The 21581-nt window shown below is 40.5% G+C and overlaps 1 protein-coding gene across 6 annotated transcripts in view; it reads right to left on the bottom strand.

Moving 5' to 3' along the window:
• The window catches only part of PTPRM (protein tyrosine phosphatase receptor type M), a 742830-nt gene that overhangs the window by 382794 nt on the left and 338455 nt on the right, over positions 1 to 21581 (bottom strand). For all 6 annotated transcript variants that reach the window (XM_044382848.3, XM_026496000.4, XM_048218445.2 and 3 more), the window contains exons 6-7: positions 6605 to 6779; positions 963 to 1256 (exon numbers count right to left, since the gene is read on the bottom strand). In XM_044382848.3, coding sequence (XP_044238783.1) covers positions 963 to 1256; positions 6605 to 6779 — 469 coding nt within the window. The remainder of the gene's footprint in view (positions 1 to 962; positions 1257 to 6604; positions 6780 to 21581) is intronic.

Raw genomic sequence — 21581 nt, 5'->3', positions numbered from 1 at the left:
AAAGGAAAAAATGGAACATCTACAGCTGTTCAGCTTTCATCATTTCTCCTACCAGCCAGGGCCAGACTGTGCTTTGAGAACTTTCAAAACTTAAAAAAGAAATGACACATATGGCTGTGTCTACTTAAGTAACGCTATCTGCAGAATCAATTAATTCCATAAAAATTTACTGAATCGCCTCCCCTCAGCCCACCATCCAATATAGAGATTCTTCACGTAACTGAGGAAAGAACGCTTGAGTGTCCCAATATATTATTTCTCTCTACTTCCCTAGCAGAGAAGTAGCCATACAGACACAGCACTATCGCCTCTCTGGGAGCTTTTCTTTAGGTTTTGATTTTTATAAGACGCTACATTTCTCCCTCCATCAACCCTACTTTATTTAAGCTGTGAACCGGGTTCAGCACAGTCAATTAGAACTTTATAATCTCAACTTGAAGACGGCAGGCGGCCCACAAATCACCCTGGCTTATTTTACAAATGGGCCCCGTGTCATTGGCAAGCAGCCCCTCCATTAAATATCCATCAATAAAAACACAGCTTTAAAGCTATCTCTAGGATAGAATCTATTATTCCAATGCCCCTCCAGGCTAAAAGCACATTAACGGTGAACATAAAACAAGGGGACCAGGGTGAGAGGATCTGACCTATGCGCAGACATCATTAAAGGAGACAGTTTCTGTCAACTGTAGGGAGAATTCCTGCACCAACTAGATGATACTCACAGGAAAGCGTAAATAAAAATAGTAAAAAAGGAGGTAGAGGTTACCTGAAGATACCAAGCCTTGAGGTCCCAAAGCCCACAGGCTGGCGGGCTACCGTCCAGAGGCGAAGGGAATTATTCGTTCCCGTGGAGGATGCTGACAGAGCTGGGGAAGCGTATTAACCACCTAATAAACACCATGCTGCACGTCAACACCCAGAAAGACGGTACCGACTCGCCCGAGGTGTCCCTTACTCACCGGCACACTTGGTTCTGGTTCTGAGAGCTGGCCCAGGAGACCCAGTGCCGCCCTCGCCCGGCCTGGTGAGCAGCACACTGATCTCGTACTCCGTGTCCGGGTCGAGGTGCCCGATTTTGTAACTCGTGGAATCCACCGGCTGTCGGTCGTTCCAGCTCCCGCTTGCCGTGCAGTACTCCACCTCTCGGGCCACAATGGGCCCGTCCCCATTGATGGAGTTGGCGTTGAGTTGAATCCAGAGGTAGGTTGCCCCCACGGAGGCCAGCTGAGGTGGAGCGATGGGAACGGGGGGCTCTGGAAGGGAAATCAGAGAGCCATCTTTCAGACATGTTGCTCTTCTGTTTTAAAGCAGCTCAACGTACACCAATTATTAAAATACGGAAGCTGTGAACATGTCAGGAATGAAGTGAAGAGAATGGTTTTGTTGAGGTTATTAAGAAAAAGCATACTGGTGAAGACTTCCACAATGTTCAAATTTGTGAAATAAACCATCTTTCAAACCTAAGCTTGCTCAAGTAGGGATACCCCCAGTTTGTTTTAGGACACAACTCATTTTTCTCAGGCTCAAAGGACTTCTCTTCCCCACTAAAAGTAACTTGCTAAAGTTCTCGCAATGGTAGTACTTAAGCCCCAAGAGGCACTTTATCGCCCACTTCCTTATTGAGATTGACTTCAAAATCATCACAGGTGCTGGTTATCTATCTCATTAAATTCAGTTTCCTTATATTTATTATTCCACAGATATTATCAGTTTTAAAACATGGCCAGAATTATAGTTTCTCTCATCATAAATGCATTTCCAGGATGACTTGTTGCCCAAAACACCATCCCAGTGGACTCATCCAGCCACAGGAGAAGTAAGACATCTGGGTAATAAAGCCCATCCCTGCTGCTGTGCAAGGAGCCTCCAGTATGAGTCTTATGAAAGCAGCGAGTAGAAAGAGAAGCTCTAAAGCAAAGTGCAAGCCATGCCCAGCTTGGTAAAATTCTAAGCAATCAATGAAATACTCTTTCAACCTAAGAAAGTCTTTTTCATTGTTTAAAACCTGAGATGGACTCTTTTTCTACATCATTGAGAAGGGAGAAAGAGACAATCTTGTTTTAAATAGTTGCCCCGTCTAGCAGTGAGGTGTTGGTAGAACGGCCTGCCAGGCACCAGGTGAAGGACCCTATATGCCCAATGTCGCTGTACATGATACTGGGAAAGGAGATAACTGTGCACAATAGCGTATTTCTATCTTCATGAATTTCCATCTGAGGAAAAAAAATGTAAGATCTAGTGACTTTTTTTTTCGTTTCAGAGGTAGAGCTTAGTGATTCATCAGTTGCATATAACACCCAGTGCTCATTCCATCAGATACCCTCCTTAAGGCCCATCACCCAGCTACCCTATCCCCCCCACCTCCCCTCCTACAACCCTCAGTTTGTTTCCTAAAGTTCAGTGTCTTTTATGGTTTGGCTCCCTTTCTGATTTTTTTTTTTCAGGCATGTTTCCACAGGTGGTTTGTGTCTTTTTGGGCTGTGTGTGTGTATGTGTTTCAACTCCTCAGTTAGCATATCTGAATGCACAAAAAATAAAGCCTGCTATGTTCTGTTGCTGGCATATGCTGGCTTGTATCTGCAAATTCTGTGAGCTCTGCAGCAGACAATCAACTGATCACGGCCCTGTTTCCTGCTGAAAGGGATCTCATGGCAGCTAGGACCATCTGACCTTGGCCCTTGAGATGATACCTGGTGGACCCCTAGACTAAGATACCAATAGCAACAGTTCTCTTTGTTGGGTGGGGGTGTCTTTGTTCTTACTCTGTATTCAAGGTGCGATGAATCTTACTGACTTTCAACAATAGCTGGGAAATCTCAGTAGACAGAGTCAAAATAAACACTAAAGGATGAATTGTATTTGAAAGACTACAAAAATTCATGTAAACTTACTAAAATATTGTTCCTATTGTTTATAAACTACAACTTTGTGCTAGCTCTTCATTTCTTTAAACAGTTCTTACTCAACTCATCATGATTTAACATCAATTTATATCATTAGGCGATTCCTTGAACCGAGACATGAAATGGGCCTTTAATAGTATATCCTAAGGCAGTTATGTAGCCAGGCTGAAAGGGCAGTTAATTACTTTGAAGTTGCAAATGCTAGCAAGGGTTGCTGAACTGCCATTCAAAATATAACTCAGGGGCAAGGCCACGACGGTTAGTGAGCACACCAATTCATTTAGGATGTTGTTACTAGTATCCTAAAATAGACATGTCTTTAATGCTTGCTTGACCTGAGACTATTTTCTCTATTAATTCCCCATGAGGGAAAGTATCAAATATGTGCAATCAAATGAAAGATTCCACTAGAACCTGGAACAATTGCAATAGACATTCCAAGGGACTTTTGGGTTGCTAGAAGAATCCATACAAGAATAAGTCAATATTTAAATTTTGAATAATTTTTCCCAAAGTGAAGGAAGGAAGAAAGGAAGGAAGGAATTCCATCTCTACTAAGTGACAGAAAGAAAATTAAAATACATGATTCAAGTGAAAGTTCACAATTAAAGTATAGTTGACCCTTGAACAACATGGTTTGAACTGCACGGGCCCCCTTATACACGGAGTTTCTGCAGTACTGTAAATGTATTTTCTCTTCCTCATGATTTTATTAACATTTTCTTTTCTCCGGGTTACTGTAAGAATACAGTATATAATACACATACAAAATGTGTGTTATGGGGCACCTGGGTGGCTCAGCCATAAAGCGTCTGCCCTCGGCTCAGGTCATGATCCCAGCGTCCTGGGATCGAGCCCCACATCGGGCTCCCTGCTCGGCGGGAAGCCTGCTTCTCCCTCTCCCTCTCCCCTTGTTTGTGTTCCTTCTCTTGCTGTCTTTCTCTGTCAAATAAATAAACAAAATCTTAAAAACAAAAACAAAAACAAAACAAAATGTGTGTTAATTGACTGCTTATGTTATCGGTAAGCATTCCAGTCAACAACAGGTTAGGAGGTAAGTTTCTGGGGAGTCAAAAGCTATATGTAGATTTTCACTACACAGGGGTTGACACCTCTAACTCTTGCGTTGTTCAAGGGTCAACTGTAATTCTAAACCAAATCAGCAATGAAAGAATTTATACACGTACAGATATGTGCACATGTATCTAATGATAAACATTTGTGAATGCCTAACACAGTCTCACATAATTAAATGATATTGATATACATGCATATATACACGAATTGTGGAGATTCTATGAAATATTTTTTATGTCCCAGATTATTAAAAGCAGTGGTAAGCATGAATAAGATAGGAGTGACAGTTAAAAAGTGATGTGGGTTTCTTTAGGGGGGCCAAATCAGTATGTGACCTTAAGAAAATTACAAACTCTACAGACGTTAGTTTTTCCCATTTTTAGAAGATCAACACTCCAAATATTACATGCATATAAAAAGGAGTTAAATTATATACAAGTGGCCTCAAAAGTGTCACTGCATATTTTAAAGTAATTATCTCAAGGTAATACTTTATTAAGTATAACATGCTAGTATAATTCAGCATGTTATCTCACTTTAAAATATAAATGATATGAAAAATATGGCCATCAAATTATAAATGGAGGAGAAGTCAAATTTCAGATTTGAGCCACAACTGCAAGCCGGCTGTCCCCGGCTCTGGTCGTGTGCAGAGATGAAAAGAGGTGCCTGGACATTTTTATCACAATGAGCCAAGCTACCAGTATGCCGTCCTCAGACAGGAAAATGTGCTGCGTAAATGTGAATCACAACCCACTCATTCTTTGTGCACACGTTTGTGCTGGAAGACTAGAAATTAATGATTTACTGACGCCACCCAACAAATGAACTTTTCCACAGAGGCCATTTTTAGCAAGGTTCCTGGATTTACATTCTCCTGATAATGAAGCCCGATGCCTCAAGAACAGGGCTGGTCAGAGCGAAACGCTGTAGCAACTATCAATCAGAAAATGGAACACGATCACAGAGAACTGAGCCGGGAGGAACATTAAGTACTAATAATGATAATAAAGAACTCAGCCACGGAACACTGAGGCCGCTGCTTTCCTGGATTTGTTGGGAAACGGTGCCCATTTTCTACTCTGCGACTCCGCGCTTCCCAGAGAGCCTTCTGCAGACACAGAGTTAGTTTTCTCACGGCTACTAAACCTCAACTCAAGTCCAAGCAGACCCCCTGCAGTTTCACCACAAACAAAAATTCCTGAGAATCTGCTGTGGCAAAATATATTAGCGGAGTAGATATTTCAACGTGTATAACATCAGTCATTGCTGCTGGGGGGCAGGCTCACCGATAAATATTTCTCTCGTAAGCCTGGAGTAACTAATATGGCAGCAGGGATTTCACGACAGAGGCATATGCCAAAATCGCCTATAGATTTTAAAACAGAGGCTGTGCCCTCAGAGATTTTCATTTAATACAGGTGCGGTGGGGGCAGGGAAATACAGCGGGGCAGGCATTTAGGTTTTAAAACTTGGAAAGAGGGCAGTGACAAACATTCCTAAATGAAGCTCCCTGATGTACAGGAGCAGAGGGTGAGACTCTCCCCGCTCTCTTCCCCATCATGGCCGTAACAGGCGCTGGCTGCTTACGGCGTATGCTGTTCTAAGTGCCACTCATATACTTTTTGCACTTGACCTTCCTGATCACCCTACGGTGTAGGTGACTTTATTCATGTCTATTTTAGACATGAGGAAACAGAAGCACAGAGGGGGCAAGCCTTTGGCCCATGCCCACATAGCTAGCTCTGGAGTTTGAACCCCGTGGTCTTCAAAACTGCTTGCACAGAGAAATTTGCTCATACAAGGAAGAACCCATCCAAAAGTCATCAGCTTTATGTTTCATATTTAACAAATACAGGGGAAAAATTTCCAAAAATAGGCATCATTCTGTTCTCCTAGGACAAAACAGCAATGGCCTGCCACACATCATCTAAAAATGCCTCACAGTACATCTCAAGTCCAAGTTATTCTGTCTGGGACCAAGAATTGCCCTAGCAGTTTAATACCATAAACTCCTCAGCCCACAAAAAAAAAAGCATTAGACCGGAAATGGAAACTTATTTCCCCTCTTTTTTTTTCCCCTCACATCCCACCTCCCTGAATATAATGACTCAATTTTTCAGTCATGCACAATATAGTGATGGAACCTAACTGCGACATTATGAATGTTAACTCAGTGTTATCAACACGGCTTGTGTGATGTGCCTGAGCATTTTCATACCAGCACCGCTTCATTTTATTAAGCACCCTGCTATCATAAACACCCTGGCTGGTGAATATCTGCATTTTAAGTGATTTTCTATCAGTAAAAAAAAATTCATTCCTTACAAAAATTTATAGGTTGTAATCTCTGTATACAGAGTCGGCAGAAGAACTTGCCAAGAGCACATTCAGTGCTTTTGTATGCAACTAAACCAACATAAATAAAATACATTTTTCAAAAATATTGCTCACGTGCAGAATTTGTACTTAAAACGCAATCCATCAATATAGCCTGTCACCAAGCTACTGTTTGGAAATAGACAAGGATAAGTTTTCGCTTTAAACAAATAATGAACTCACAACCATATGACATGTCTATTTTAATAGACTATTTAGGGGCATAAAAATACGTTAAATACCTTTAACTACCAATTCCGCATAGTTTGATATCCCAACACCTCCTTCGGTGCGAATCATGCAGCGGTACTTCCCAGCGTCTCGTTTTGTTGTATTCACGACATTAAAGGAAGCTATGAATCGCCGGGAACTAGTCACCTTTATGTCCTTGAGAGGAGCATCGCGCACATCAATGCCCTGTATAAATGGGGGGGGGGGACAAAAAGAGACAATATCAGCTGTCATATCGAACCAGCGAGACATGTGATGGCATGTTATCCGTGTTCTTTCCACGTGGATCTGGGTTCCGTGGTTTATTACCCAGGGGCACTAGTTGTAGGGGAACAGCTGGCCGGGAAACCGAAATTCTGCCATGATCAACACTTTCAAGATTGAGGGATGCAAAATTAAGTGTGCAGAAATGTCTTGCCTTTGCCCCTTCAAGATATTAATTATGTTAAGTGAGCTCACCAGGAGTAGAAAAATGCATATGGAAAAATTCTTTATTTGAGCCCAAACGATCACCATTTGGTATTTTCATGCCACTTTATCCTGTGTTTTTATGCTTGGCTGGAAACAAAATTAATTCACACACTACCCTATGGCTGACCTCATTTTATCTATGAACAAATAAATAATTTATTAAGAATTACATTAAAGACATAAGTAGGTATTAACATATTCCTTACCGAACAGGTCAGATGGACTATTCTAAGCTTTATGATGTTCTTCCAGGATACAAAAACCACGTAGATGCTTAATATTACCTGATACTGAAATGCTACAGAGAAGTTTGTTCCCCATCCCAGGGTTTCAAAACCACATACAGGATGTTCCCTCCCTGCAGCAGCTTTGTCTTACACCACCCTCAACACATTAAGTACGTCTTTAGCTATGTAGCCTTCGAAATCCATTCTATGCTTCCTATAGTTTAGAGTCTCATAAGAAGGCTACAGATTTTAGTTCTTAGTAGTTGTTTACAATTCCCAGGAAAGAGGCTATCTTTAATATGTCATTTGCAAGCACTGAGTAAAAGATAATGGGCACAGACCCTACGGCTAATGCAGGATGCCAAGCACTTTGCTCACTCAGAATCCATTTTGGGTGCCAACCAGGTGCCATCAACTGTGTTAAGACATGAGGCTCACAGTGGGGAATGACAGAAGAGCAGTTATGGTGCCCATGCCACTTTAATTAGTGGGAAGTCTAGGCTGGAAATAAACACAGAATGACAAGTGATGGCCAGGGTGGGGAAGGGACAGATCAGATGGCTGGCAGAAATCGCCATCTTTAGATATGGCGGCTGTGGGAGGCCAGTCTGAGGAAGTGAGCTGAAATCTGAAGGGCGAGGAGGAGCTAACCAGGCAAAGGGAGAGGCTTGGAGAGAGGGGGCATTCTATCTAGTGGGTGGAAACCCAGCAGGAAGCCCGAGATGGTCAGAGAGAACTGAAAGCTTTGGACGAAATGAAGGCAGCTGGTGGAACCAGGGAGGTAAGGAAGCACCTACGAAACCAGGGACTTGCAGGCTCTATTACAGTGTTTTTATGTACGAGTATGAAAATGCTAAGCTACACATAATAAAACTCATCTATATGACTCGGTGATTTATACTATGCAATGTCTTTTAAAAGCTTTTATCTGTGATTTTTTCCTTTGGCAGTATGCCCTAACGGACATGAATTTGGGGTCAGATTGACCAGGGTGCCAAAGCTAACTTCAAAGTGAGTCACCTTCTTGGAGCCTCCCTTCCCTCATCCGCAACAAGATGATACAACTCACTTGCAGGGCACTTGTGAGAATTGAAAGATATACACAAAGGCTTAATGACTGGCACCACACATCCCCACCCAACTTCTGGACCAACTGAGTGATGAGGTCAAGGAGGAAGGCGGACAGGCTGTCAAAGTACCACTTTTATTACCTGTGAACCTGGTATTACAGAATATGGCTGAAATGCAAACAATGGGCTTGCTAATACTGAAGCACAGAATTAAACAGACTCACCCACCCAGCCACAGGCCACCTTAGAAAAGCACAGAGGCCTCCCACATGCTGGGTGCTGCCGCAAAACTCACAGAATGGAAGAACAGGGCTCCTATAGGGGGTTAGCTCCCAAAGAAGGGGCTGGGCTGTGCATGCTCACAGCTTCCTTCCCAGGCAGCTCCCGCTTGAGCAGAGAACAGGCATCAGAGTGCTGCACTGGTACAGTTCCTGCCGCAGGGAAGGAAACATCGGGAGTGGGGAAGAAGAGTTCCACCATCACCTTTAGTGCTTGCCATCACAGCGGCTTTGTTAATAGCTTAAAAAGTTATAGATCAGAGTATGAAGTTCCACAGATACCTTACATGTCTTATGTCTGTCCTGGTTTTTAGTAAATCCCCCAAATTTGGTCGGACAGAGTACACCAAGGAGTTAGGAAAACGAAACAAAATAGAATTAGTCTGGCATCATTAATTAATACAACGGGAGACGGCATTCCTCTCTGTAGTCTCCCAACCTTTCTCGCAAATAAATAAACAATCCAATTCTATCACTAGGAGTAACCTCAGATCTACTAACTCTATCAAATGCAGTTAGGGGTACAAGTCTGTGACTCATCAGTCTTACACAATACACAGCGGTCCCCACAACACATACCCTCCTCAATGTGCCTCTCCCAGCGGCCCCATCCCTCCCACCTCCCCTCCCCCTCCAGCAACCTTTCTTTAGGGCTTTTTTTTTTCTTTCAAACTTGGAGATTAGATTTGTTTTGTTTTATTTTTAGTTTGGAAAAAGACAAATAATACATTATATGTGAATAACAAGATTTAAAAAAAGAACATTTGCCAAGCAGCAGTGAAAGCTCAGTTGAAATTAAATAATACAAATTTGTAATATGAAAAAAAAAATAAAGGCAGATTTCATATCTGTATCTCTTTTATTAATAACAGCAACAAAAAAAGGCTATCTACTCATTTATTTACTCACTTGTGGCATGGATCTTGTAAGAATATGCTTCCATAGTAATCCTGGAGTATTTTTCCTACTAGAATATGCCTACTTCAAAAGAATGTTCATTCAAAAGAATTTGGAAGTATGTACTTATTGATCATCACAGCCGTTCAAGGCTGCGGTGAGGGCTCTCAAGCTTAAGAAAACCTCTGTTTTGGATGTATACATATGTTGAGAGGAGTATTATTTCACAGTTGTTGTCTCCATGCCAGAGATTTATTCTTTAAAGTAAACTGCTTCAAACTAACTCCACACGACTCTAATACATCAACTCTCAGGACTCGGGCTTTCTTTTTGAATCCCATGTACTGGGTCACACCGAAAATCAGACTCCGTTTCTTCAAAAGAAATAGTACATAGGAAAGAGAACCCAAGTGCTAACTAATCATACTTTTAGCTTAGGATCCATACCAAATCATAGCTCTTGCTCAAATCTGCAGGTCATTTTGTATTAAATCATTCAAAGGTACATGGACCCAAGCATTCATTTAGCCAGCACTTAATAAAAATCTCTGAGGCAGGCACTGTATTAATTACAGGTAGAATGGAATTAAAAGATCCCTTACCTAACCAAATTTACAGTCTGGTGAGAAAAACTGCCAAGTAAGGCAATGTTTAGAGTACAGAGTAATAAACTGCATAACACAGCAAACCTAGGAAAAGGGGTTCACATTGGAGAAGGGTGTGAGGTTGGGGCAGCCTTCTAGAAAGCACTACTTGAGGCCAGGCTGCAGGATGCACAGGTGTTTCTCAGGCAGGGAAGGAGGAGAAATAGAGCCCAGTGAGTGAGGAGAGCTTTGCAAAAGTCAAGAGCCAAGAGAGCATGGAACGATATAGGAAGTACAACTGACTCCATGCAGCTAGAACAAAGAGCGTCTGGAATGGCAGGTGATGAGGCTAGAAGGATAAGCACAATATGGCCACACCAAGGAATATGAGGATTACAGTTTACCCTGATGCCAGGAATGTAAAGATTTTAGGTAAAAGGGTGACATGAGCACGTCTATGGGTACAGTAACAGACTGAAGGAAAAAATGTGGGATCCCAACTGATGTCAAGGGAAATTGGTAATTTTTTTTAAGAAATCAAAAAATGACACAAAGAGGGATGAGAGAGAGGGAGGAAAGGATTCTAAAGATATTTAGGATTCTAAAAATATTTAGAAGCTAAAATGGATAAAAAGTGTGTTATATAGCAGTAACGCCTTCCTTTTGTAGGAGACTAGAATGTCTTCACAGTCAAGAAACAGATCTTATTCAATGGGTGCATATGAGTGCACAAGAAATAAAACTCAATAAATATTTGCTGACTCTAAAAATCATAGCCCCAGTTCTAATGTTCCAATGAAACAATGCTCCATAGGTAGAACAGAAATAGAAGTTGCTCAATTAATAGATTTATACTCCAGGTCCTAAAACTGGGTAACTGGTCCTTATTTATAAGGGAGACCAATACAGAAAACAAAGATGTTTTAGAGATTCTTCGTGTCCCTCTGTCAGCAATACTGCCCACTCATCATGATTGAGGTAGGCAGAATAATAGTCCCCAAAGATGTCTACTGCCTAGTTCCCTTGTGAATGTGCTCTCTATGCATAGCAAAAGGAAGTTTGCAGATGTGATTAAAATAAGAATCTGGAGAAGGGACAATTATCCTAGTAACCCCGAATACTAAATTATCCAGATGGGCCCAACGGAATCACAAGGTAAGAGAGTCAAATGCAGAAGAAGGAATTGTGACCACAGAAACAAAGGCTGGATGATGTATTTTGAAAAAGGAGGAAGGGATCATGAGCCAAGAAATGAAGGAGGTCTCCAACAAGCTACGAAAGGTAAGGGACAGATTCTCCCCTACACGTTCCGGGAGGAGACAGCCTTGCCATCACCTTATATGAGGACTTCCGACTTTAGAACTACATCTTTGGTAATTTGTTAAAGAAGCAATAGGACACTGATATAGTGACCATCAGGATAATGAAAAAGCCTGTGGTTTTTCACAGATGTACAGTAGTCCTGCATCCTGATTTGTCAGAGCTACAAGCACATCTTAAGATAGGTTTAGGGCTCAAGGGCTAGCAAAAGTTCTATTCACAGGCCATCACTGTAGACAAAACAAAAGAACAAAGTTGAAAGACTTCATACTTTTCAACTTCAAAACTTACTACAAAGCTGTAGTAATCAAAAGTACAGCATGGCACTAGCATAAGGACAGATACACAATGGAACAGAGTAGGGAGCCCAGAAACAAACCCTTACATACATGGTCAGTGGATTTTCGACAAGGGTGCCCAGACCACTCAATGGGGAAATGACAGTCTTCAGCAATTGGTATTGGGAAAACTGGATATCCAGGCAAAAGAATAAAGTTGGGCCCTTATCTTTCACTGCATACAAAAATTAACTTCAAATAGATCAAATATCTAAAATTAAGATCTAAAACTTTAAGTATCTTAGAAGAAAAACATAGGGAAAACCTTCATGATGTTAGATTCGGAACGGATTTCTTAAATAAGATAGCAAAATCACAGGCAACAAAAGAAAAAAACAGACTGGACTATCAAAATTAAAAACTTTGTACATCAAAGGAGATTAAAACAATGGAGAGTGGAAGAAAATATTCACAAATCACATACATGATAGGGATTAAGATCTTGAATACATAAAGAAGTCCTTCAACCAAAAGCAACAACAAGAAACAAACAATCCAATTTAAAAATGGGCAAAGGATCTATGACAACATGGATGAACTTAGAGGACATTATGCTCAGTGAAATAAGTCAGACAGGAAAAGACAAATACCATATGATTTCATTCATATATGGAATCTAAACAACAAAACAATGAATAAACAAACAAACGGCAGAATCAGACCCATAAATACAGAGAACAAACTGACAGCTGTCAGAGGGAAGGAGGTAGAAAGAGGGACAAAATGGGTGAAGGGGAGTGGGAGATACAGCCTTACAGTTACGGAATGAGTAAGTCAAGGCACAACATAGAGAATACAGTCAATGATCCTGGAATAGTGTTGTGTGGTGACAGATGGTAGGTACACTTGTGGTGAGCACAGCATTACGTATAGAGAAGCTGAATCACTACGTTGTACACCTGGAACTAATGTAACATGTGTCAACGATACTCAATTTTTTTTAATGGGCAAAGAAATTAAAAAGACATTTCCCCCAAAGAAGATATACAGATGGCTTATGAGTATACGAAAAGATGCTCAACATCTTTGGCCAATAGGGAAATACATATCAAAACCACAATGAAATACCACTTTACATCCAGCAGGATGGCTATCATCCAAAAAAAATTAAAAATTTAAAATAACAAGTTGTCAAGGATGTAGAGAAACGGGAACCCTGCACATTGCTGGTGGGATTATAAAATGATGCAGTCTCTGTGGAAAACAGTCTGGCAAGACCTCAAAAAGCTAAACAGAATTATCGTATTATTCAGTAATTCTACTTCTAAATATAAACCAAAAGAATTGAAAACAGGTACTCAAAGACATACTTATATGGCAATGTTCACAGCGGCATTATTCGCAATAACCAAAAGGTGGACGACAACCTAAGTGTCCGTTGATGGCTGGATGGATAAACAAAAGGTGGCCTGTACAGGCAATGGACTATCCTTTAGCCTTAAACAGGAAGGAAATTCAGACACATGCCACAACATGGATAAACCTTGGCCACATCATGTTAGGTGAATAAACCAGTCACTATGGACAACTATGGTATGATTCCACTTATATGAGCGATCTAGAATGAGCAAATTCATAGAGACAGAAAGTAGAATGAAGGTTACCAGGGGTGGGGGGAGAGGGAATAGGAGTTATTTCTTAATAGATTTTGTTTCAGGTGATAGAAAAGTTTTGGAAATAAATAGTGGGAACGGTTACATCACATTGTGAATGTACTTAACCACTGAATTGTGCTCTTGCACATGGTCAAAACGGCAAACTTCATTTTATGCATATTACATCATCACTACCTACTACAGATCAACAGCGTAAACTCCAGCTTTTGCACCTTTATTTGAAGACTGTCCTAAAATAATCTGGAGTGCAGGTTAACAATGATTGCAAAAAATAGGTAAAATGGACTTGGTGAGTTGAACGGAGAATAGAAGGAGAGATGCAAAGCCGACCTGCTACGTCCAAGCAGGGGCAGAAGAGGAAAGCAAGAGAGGAGGGCTCTATTCAACCGGGTGGGGGGGAGCCAACATGCAATGCGAGGGCAGGGCATCGCAGATGTCTACAAGCCACCAGAGACATCCGGCACAGGGCAGACCCACACAAAATAGATTCTTATGGACAATAAAAAGAGCCATGGATTTTTAAAATCTAAGGTTTATTGTAGAAACTTGTTTTAAATATAAAAATACAAAAAAATATAGCCATTTAGAAAACTAGACATAATCCACTCAAAGATAAATATTGTAAATATTTTAAGGTATTTTCATTTACTTTTTTCTGATGCATTATTTTCATTTAAATAAAATTTGAAATGGTGGTTGTTGTGTGTGTGTGTGTGTGTGTGTGTGTGTGTTATCTCTGTGAAATCTATGGATATTTTCATACTTATCTTAGATGGTTTCAAAAAACATGCTTTTTAATGTCTCCCACTTTATAGCTATAGCCATTATTTATGTATATATTTCTTTATCACTATACATTGAAATTATTCACATGCTTTACTGTCATAAATTATGTTAGGACAATTTGTATTCCTAAAATTATTGGTTTAAAGGGAATGAAAAATTTTAAGGTTTTTTTTATGAATAACATAAAAAGCTTTAAGAGAGTTAATTATCTATTTATAAGAACTGTTTTTAAAGGGTGCCTGGGTGGCTCAGATGGTTCAGCGTCTGCCTTCGGCTCAGGTCATGAACCTGGGGTCCTGGGATCAAGCCCCACATCGGGCTCCCTGCTCAGTGGGGAGCCTGCTTCTCCCTCTGCCTCTGTCTCTCATGAATAAATAAATAAAATTTTTAAAAAAAAGAATTATTTTTTAACAAGAGTTCAGATGGCTCCTAAAATCAAGTTATTTTCCAACTCCTTTCAGATATTACAAACAGATCAAATAGGATAGAGAACTGGCCTGAATCACTGATCTTTTCTTACAATATTTCCAAAACAGTATAAAGTAGGGGGAAAAAACCCTCAGCTTATCTTGCGTAAAAGAGCAAATATTGAGAAAAAAATTATATTTATTTTTGTGGTACTGTGTGGCTTCCACAGTACAAATTCAGTTATTCTCCTACCAGGTAGAATTTTAAAATTAAAATGAATCCCATTTTTAATATTTTCCAGAATGATAAATTCCCTGTAATATTCTGAGACGCAGTCTACACTAACCCCCTCCCACAAGACAAGGATATTCCTTGAAATTCACATATTCAGTATCTGTAAGTGGCTATTTCTAAGAATGGAATAGATAAACCAAACTAAATAAGATTAAGTGTGCTTAAGATAATTTAACTGAAGAACATGCATTTATGCTAAAATGTATATTTAGAATTAGGGACACATGGCAATATTAAAATATCTGGAAGATAAATCACTCAGGTTGATACATATCATTTACATTTGTGGCATCACCAGTAATTTCATACAGGCAGAAAAATCCCACTGTGAAAATGCAAGTGGAACAGGTGCCTACAGACTGGCGAACATCGAGGCGTCACACAACGTGAACCAAATGAGTGGAGAACAAACCATGAAAGTCTCAATGAGGCAGGAGAGCAACAGGAGAGGAAAGTGTGAAGACTGGAAGAATAAAAGAAAGAGGGAAAAGTGACAAAGAAAAACAGGGGGGGATTCAGTTGTTCCCCCCTTATTTCCTGGGGGTGTGTTCCAACACCCCAGTGCATGCCTGAAACCACGGATAGTTCTGAACCCTAAATATACTATCTTTCCTCCTACACATACATACACACCTATAATAAAGTTTGATTTATAAATTAGGCACAGTAAGAGATTACTAACAATGACTAATAACACAGCACAATTATAGCAATATGTGTAGTAAAAGTTATGTGAATGTGGTCTCTCCCTCAGAATCACTTACTGTTCTGTACTCACCCTTCCAGTGAGGCTGTGAGAAGAGAAACTGCCCACGTGATGGGATGAAATGAGGGCAGGAACGTGGGCAGGGGATGCAGCATCAGGCTGCCACTGACCTGAGTATATGTCAGCTTCAGGAAACAAGGAGACTGTTACTAAAGTATCAATGTCAGAATTTCAGCAGAGACAAATAAACACCGTCCAAAAAGTGGTTCTTTCCTCCCTGTGAGTTATGACTTTCTCTCAATTTCGGGCCTTTGGTCTTCTCTCATCTCTGAGCCTCTGCCTGCCTCAGTCCTCGCCGTCTTTGAGCCCTTCCTCTGCTGTGCTCCCTCTCTTCTGTCGCCTCACCCAACTTCTCTCCACTCCTTTTTGACTTTCTGTGTTTGCGCTACAGCGGTCCTCCCTTACTCCTGGTTTCAGTTACCTGCGGTCAACCATGGTCCAGAAGCAGGTGAGCCTCCTTCCTGACATAGAGATGCCTTTTGGCCCACAGATAGGCTTCCTCGGGCCAGAATCAAACAGGGAAGTACGGGGAACAGCGGCCCCTTTTCTCTGATTCAGGGAGGCGTGAAAAGGCATGTAATTCCTTTCCCAGTGTGTCTCTCCCCGTGACAGGGGTGACACATAGGACAACGTGTTCAGAACCTCCCGTACTCCTGAGCATCTCAGAGCCTATGGGACACTTTCTGTTATTGCTAAACGAAACAGTGAAAATGTACACTGGGTAGAGACAGTGAATCAGCTGGTTCTTCTCTACATTCTCACAGAGTTAGGGAGAGGCAGCCCTGCCAAGGACTGGTGCTCCATGTTCTCAAAAGCCTTACAGCAGGACAATGTGGCATTGCCAAGGATGGGCATCCAGATTGTTCTTTAGCATATCAGAGTTCATGGTGGAAGAGAGCCTAGGACATGCCTGTCAGGAACAAAACCCCATACCTGATGCAGAACCTGGCACCTGAATGTCCAGGGTTGTTAAAGAAATTGCTGACCTATCTTTTGTTAACTTAATGAAACCACCATAATGGCCAGGTCTGAGAGGAAATGATCTTAGTGGGTTAAATACGGCTTTGTATAGAAGCTAGAGTATCTTTAAACAGGCATGTATTTCAATTTGAGCATGCTAGGAAAAAAGGTACTGATAGTCATTTAAATTAGACTTACAATCTTCTTTATGCAAGGGACTGACTGTAGGACTTCTAAATGGGCAGTAATTTACCATAAAAAAGATACATATTAAGTCTTTTGGAAATAGTTTTGCCATAATCAGAGCAATGATTGAAAGAAATTGAGGTCTGGGATGTTAGCGGCACTTGGAACAAATTAGTCAATCCTAGGTATTTTGAAGCTGCTCTGAGTGCACAAGCCTGGAGGAGATACTGGCCAGTCACCCTTCCTGAGCCAATCAGCTGGGGATGAGCTGCACCTCCATTTATTCAGTAGGGAAAATAGTCTGGGTTATCCCTCTGGCAAAGGCACGCATTTGGACGACACTGACGGAAAGTCTTACCACTGGGATCACAATAATATCAGCAAGGTCTGGAATAAACATGTTGAAAACATTTTATAATCTAAATCCAATAATAATTGAATACCTCAACAATTCTACCTTCTGGAGACTATATATATATATATATATATATATATATATATATATATATATATATATTTTTTTTTTTTTTTTTATTTTAATAACTAAGATACTGTTGACCTTTGATTTCTAGGCCATAACCAAGCCAACCCAAATATTTACCAGTTTGGAAGAGTAGAACTAGAAGTTCTTACTTACATTGTCATATACAATGAATATACACTGACGAGTATACTAAAATTGGCTAAAAAACATACAGAAAGCCAAAGAAACATGCAGATATCTGAAGCTGCATATTCTTTGAACATGTAATAGTCTTATAGGTATTTTCAAGTAAAAATTTGATTATAGCAATTTAGAATCTCATGCGGATATTTAGACGTCGTCCATTTCATTATGTATTTGTAATATTTGAATAATGTTATTTAACGAACTTTTGTTTAAATTTTACAGAGAAGTTCATCCAAACAATAGAGGATATACACAATAAATGCAGTAGTCAGAAACCAATGCAATTAGAAGTTCTATAGTCTTAAACTGAAATATCCCACTATTGACTAGATCAACTCAGCCAGAGGAGACTCAGAGGCCTGACACTGACTGACATTTTCGGTTAGTTTAAAGGTTTGGGTTTGCGAGGCAAGGAATCGACCCTGTTTCCTTCAAAACTGTAATAATGGCTCTCTAATATGGGGAAGATGGCAGTGCCTGCATAATCGCTCACGATCTAGAAGATGGGGCTAGTCTTCAACATGGCTGGCTAAGAACATCACTTTTTCCCAATCAATATGCCTTAAAGTACACGACTCTTCCTGAGAACACAGCTGGACAAAGCTAAAGATACAAGATAAAGGAGGCTAAAAGCCTAGTAGTTCTGAATTTCAACTGAAATTGTCAATATGATCTCAGGACATGTTTTTAAATGTATTTATGTGTGCATACGTATATACCCTAGCTCTGCCCAATGGGAAGATCCAGAGACAAAACAGTGTAGTGATGAGTACCTCTTATGCTCGGACTGTAATTTCTAATGACCAGTTCCCACTAAACAAAATCAGGGCTCCCTGGAGAAACGGTCAACTCCAGGTCACTGAGGTAGAAAACGTAAAATATAAGCCTGGAATATACTGTCACACCAGAAAGTAAGAAAGCCATCTGACACGGCCCAGGACAAGGCTCCCCCACCTGAGCAAGCCCCATGTATATGAGCGGCAATGAAGATCATACGTGTGACGGATCAAAATACATCAAATGTGTTTAAATCCACAAGTTGATGACAATGACAGTGACGACAATGTGGCGATGATGATGACCAAGACACTGGCGACAATAACAATAATAGTAATAACCCCTCGGTTACTTTTAGCAACGCTAGTGAACCACCTCATTATTTTTGAAAACGTGCTGAAAAAGACAAAGTAACAAGCACTTATACCATCTTCCCTTTATTGTTTCCATATTAGGGTAACTCAATATTTGATATGGGAGAGCTTTTCTTTTTGGAAGTATTCTAGCTACTAAACCAAGAAGGACTGATATCACGGAGCCATTCTGCCAGCCTTAATGAATTAATGAATGTAGGAGTGGTCATCGGTAGCTGATAACATCACAAAAAGGAACATAACTTTCAAGAAACACTATAGTCAGAAGAACATATTAAATGACACTCCCAGAGGGCAACAAAAGTTTTGAGCAGAACTCAAAATATGGGAAACTGTACAGGACAAACGCAGTTCCAGCAACAACCACGACCACCCCAAAAGGGAGGGTAAGTGGTTGAAGAACCTAAAGACAAAAAGCACTTAAGACACTCATTGTCCGGTTGCAAAATGTCAACTTCGCTGCTATCACAATGCAAACAAATGGCTAAAAGAAATAAGGTTATAAGACAGTCAGGGAAATCTGAACACTGACTATTTTTCCAGGGCATGCACGGTGTTTATTATTATTTTAAGGGCTCTTATCTTTTAGAGCAGGGGTCTGAGGCTCAATCCAGCCAGTCACCTGTTTTCTAACGCTCGAAAGCTGGGAATGGTTTGTACATTTTTTTAATGATTAAAAAAACAAAGCAAGGATACTATTTTGTGACAATGAAAATCATATGAAATTCAAATGTCAGTGTCCATACACAGAGCGGCACTGAAAATGGCCATTCTCCTTCATGTGCGTGTTGTCTGGGGCTGCTTCCCGCTACAACAGCAGAGCTGTGCAGTTGTAACAAAGCCTGTCTGGCCTGCAAAATTTACTATCTGGCCCTTTACAGAAAATGTTTGCCAGCCCTTGTTTTAGAGAAACATTTACAAGTTAAATGATATGACGACTGGGATTGCTGCAGAGCAATCAGAGGGGGGGCAGGTGGAAAGAGGGCGGCAGCAATTGGCCACGTATTGTTAGGTGTTGAAGTGGGGCGCTGCGTATATTAAGCCTCTTCCATTATCTCTCTGCCTCTCTGTATATTCACAATTTCTATGATAAAAGCGAAAAGAAACTTTTCTTCAAGGAAGCAGTTAAGAAAAGAATCGCTCATTTTTTTGTTTCCGAACAACAATTTTAACCATGATGATTTCCCCCAAATGATTCTGCTGCTGGCTTAGAAATATTCCAATGCTGTGGAACTATTTTGTCTAGGTGTCATGCACTTCCTGTGCAAGCATCAAGCTTTTCATTTATATGGTGACGGTACCACCACCAGTAGAAGAGAAAGTGCACTTTGACCAGTGGAAGTCATATCCCAGGGTTAGCGGCCTGGATCTTTGGCAATATTTGCCTAACTAACACACCTAGCATGCGGAAAGTGTATAATATACATTTCTTGAAGGAAAGTAATAATGGGCTTCCAAATCTTAAGAATAAACAGAAAATCCATTAGACACTTGTCCTTTGTGCTTAGAGGACATCACTTCTTCTAACAGAGACAAACAATTTTGTTACACTTGGACAAGAGCCAGTGCCCTTTCTTTTGCATGAAGGGAATGGAGGATGGCAGTTTTATAAGTAGGAGGGATGCAGAAGAGAATAACAATCTGCTTTATGATCTCAAAGTTCATCCTCTGTAGGAACTGACTGGCGGCCGCTGTGCACCAACCAAAAATATCCAGGTCTTGCCTCACACTGAGTCACACTTCTACAGTCCAACAGGCATTTTTAAAATTAAAACCCATCAGAAGTTACTAAATTTTCTTTTCATCTCAAGGAAAGACTTAAGTAAACTTCTCTCCTTCCTTTCTCTAATGATGCCCGATGACGGGACTGAAGACCTTCCAGGACTGCCGGCCGCCTGCGGTAGGTACGTACACCTCCCACTTACAACAGTTCCATTTTCCCTCTCCTTACAAAGAGAGAGAGAGGGAGAGAGAGAGAGAGAGAGAGAAAGAGGAAAAAAAAAAAAAACAAAAAAAAAACCCTAGAGATCCTAACAGTGTCCAAACTCTCCAGGACTGTCAGTCCAAGGCCTGGCTCAGTAAAAGGAGATAGAAAGGCAGAGTGTTAGTATTCTCAGCCCTCAATCACAGAAATTCCAGAGCACAGCCACCTCTGTCTTCTCTTCTCGTGACATAGCTATGGATTCTTGGAAGCAAGAGAAACAAATGCACCATTTGATGAATTTGAGAAAAACAGCAAAAAAATAATTGCTTGCACAGGATTTATGGCTCCGGGCCCAAAGTAAGCAGCCCTTAAGAGGACTAGTTGATGCCTTTCTCTTGCCCTCCGAACTGAACCACCCTGACCCACAGTCTTCAAGTACCATTTTCCATCCTGGCCTGGAGACCTGTAGATTGCTATAGAGGACAAAGCTCTCTGACTGCTGCTCCAGCTTTTCCTGGGGCATCCTTCTTGAAGCACCAGCTATTTATATCTCTTTTTGACTGAGTTAGATAACATCACAAAATAAAAGCTATTAATTAATGCCTCCTGGAATCTTCCTTGGTAAGTCATACTGTTTCATTGATGTAAAATAAATCTTTACCTTTAAATGAAGCTAATCCAAAATCATACTAAATTAAAACATACAGTATATGCTTTGAAGGCTTTTGATGGTTTCAGTCTGAATGTGCATATTGTATCATATATATATGCATATTCAACTAAAACAATAATGGATGTAATTTCAACCACTCAAAGTTTTAAGGAGCACATGGTTCCCATAGCAACTGAGTACAGTCCCCTTCGTGCATTCCTGGTATTTTCTACGCTGGTAAGGGATGTTAAATTTATGCTTTAATATATATGGTGTAAAATACCCAAGTTAAGCTTGCCAAGGGAACCATAATTTTACTTCTTTTCAAATCATTTTATGGCTTTTATATATAATAGCAAAATTGGTCTGATACACAGTTCTGCTTTTTTT

Source organism: Ursus arctos, unplaced genomic scaffold (genome assembly GCF_023065955.2).
Source record: "Ursus arctos isolate Adak ecotype North America unplaced genomic scaffold, UrsArc2.0 scaffold_17, whole genome shotgun sequence".
Taxonomy (NCBI): Eukaryota; Metazoa; Chordata; class Mammalia; order Carnivora; family Ursidae; genus Ursus; species Ursus arctos.
The sequence above is the reverse complement of the archived record's forward strand: the minus strand, read 5'-3'. Positions and strand labels throughout refer to the sequence as shown.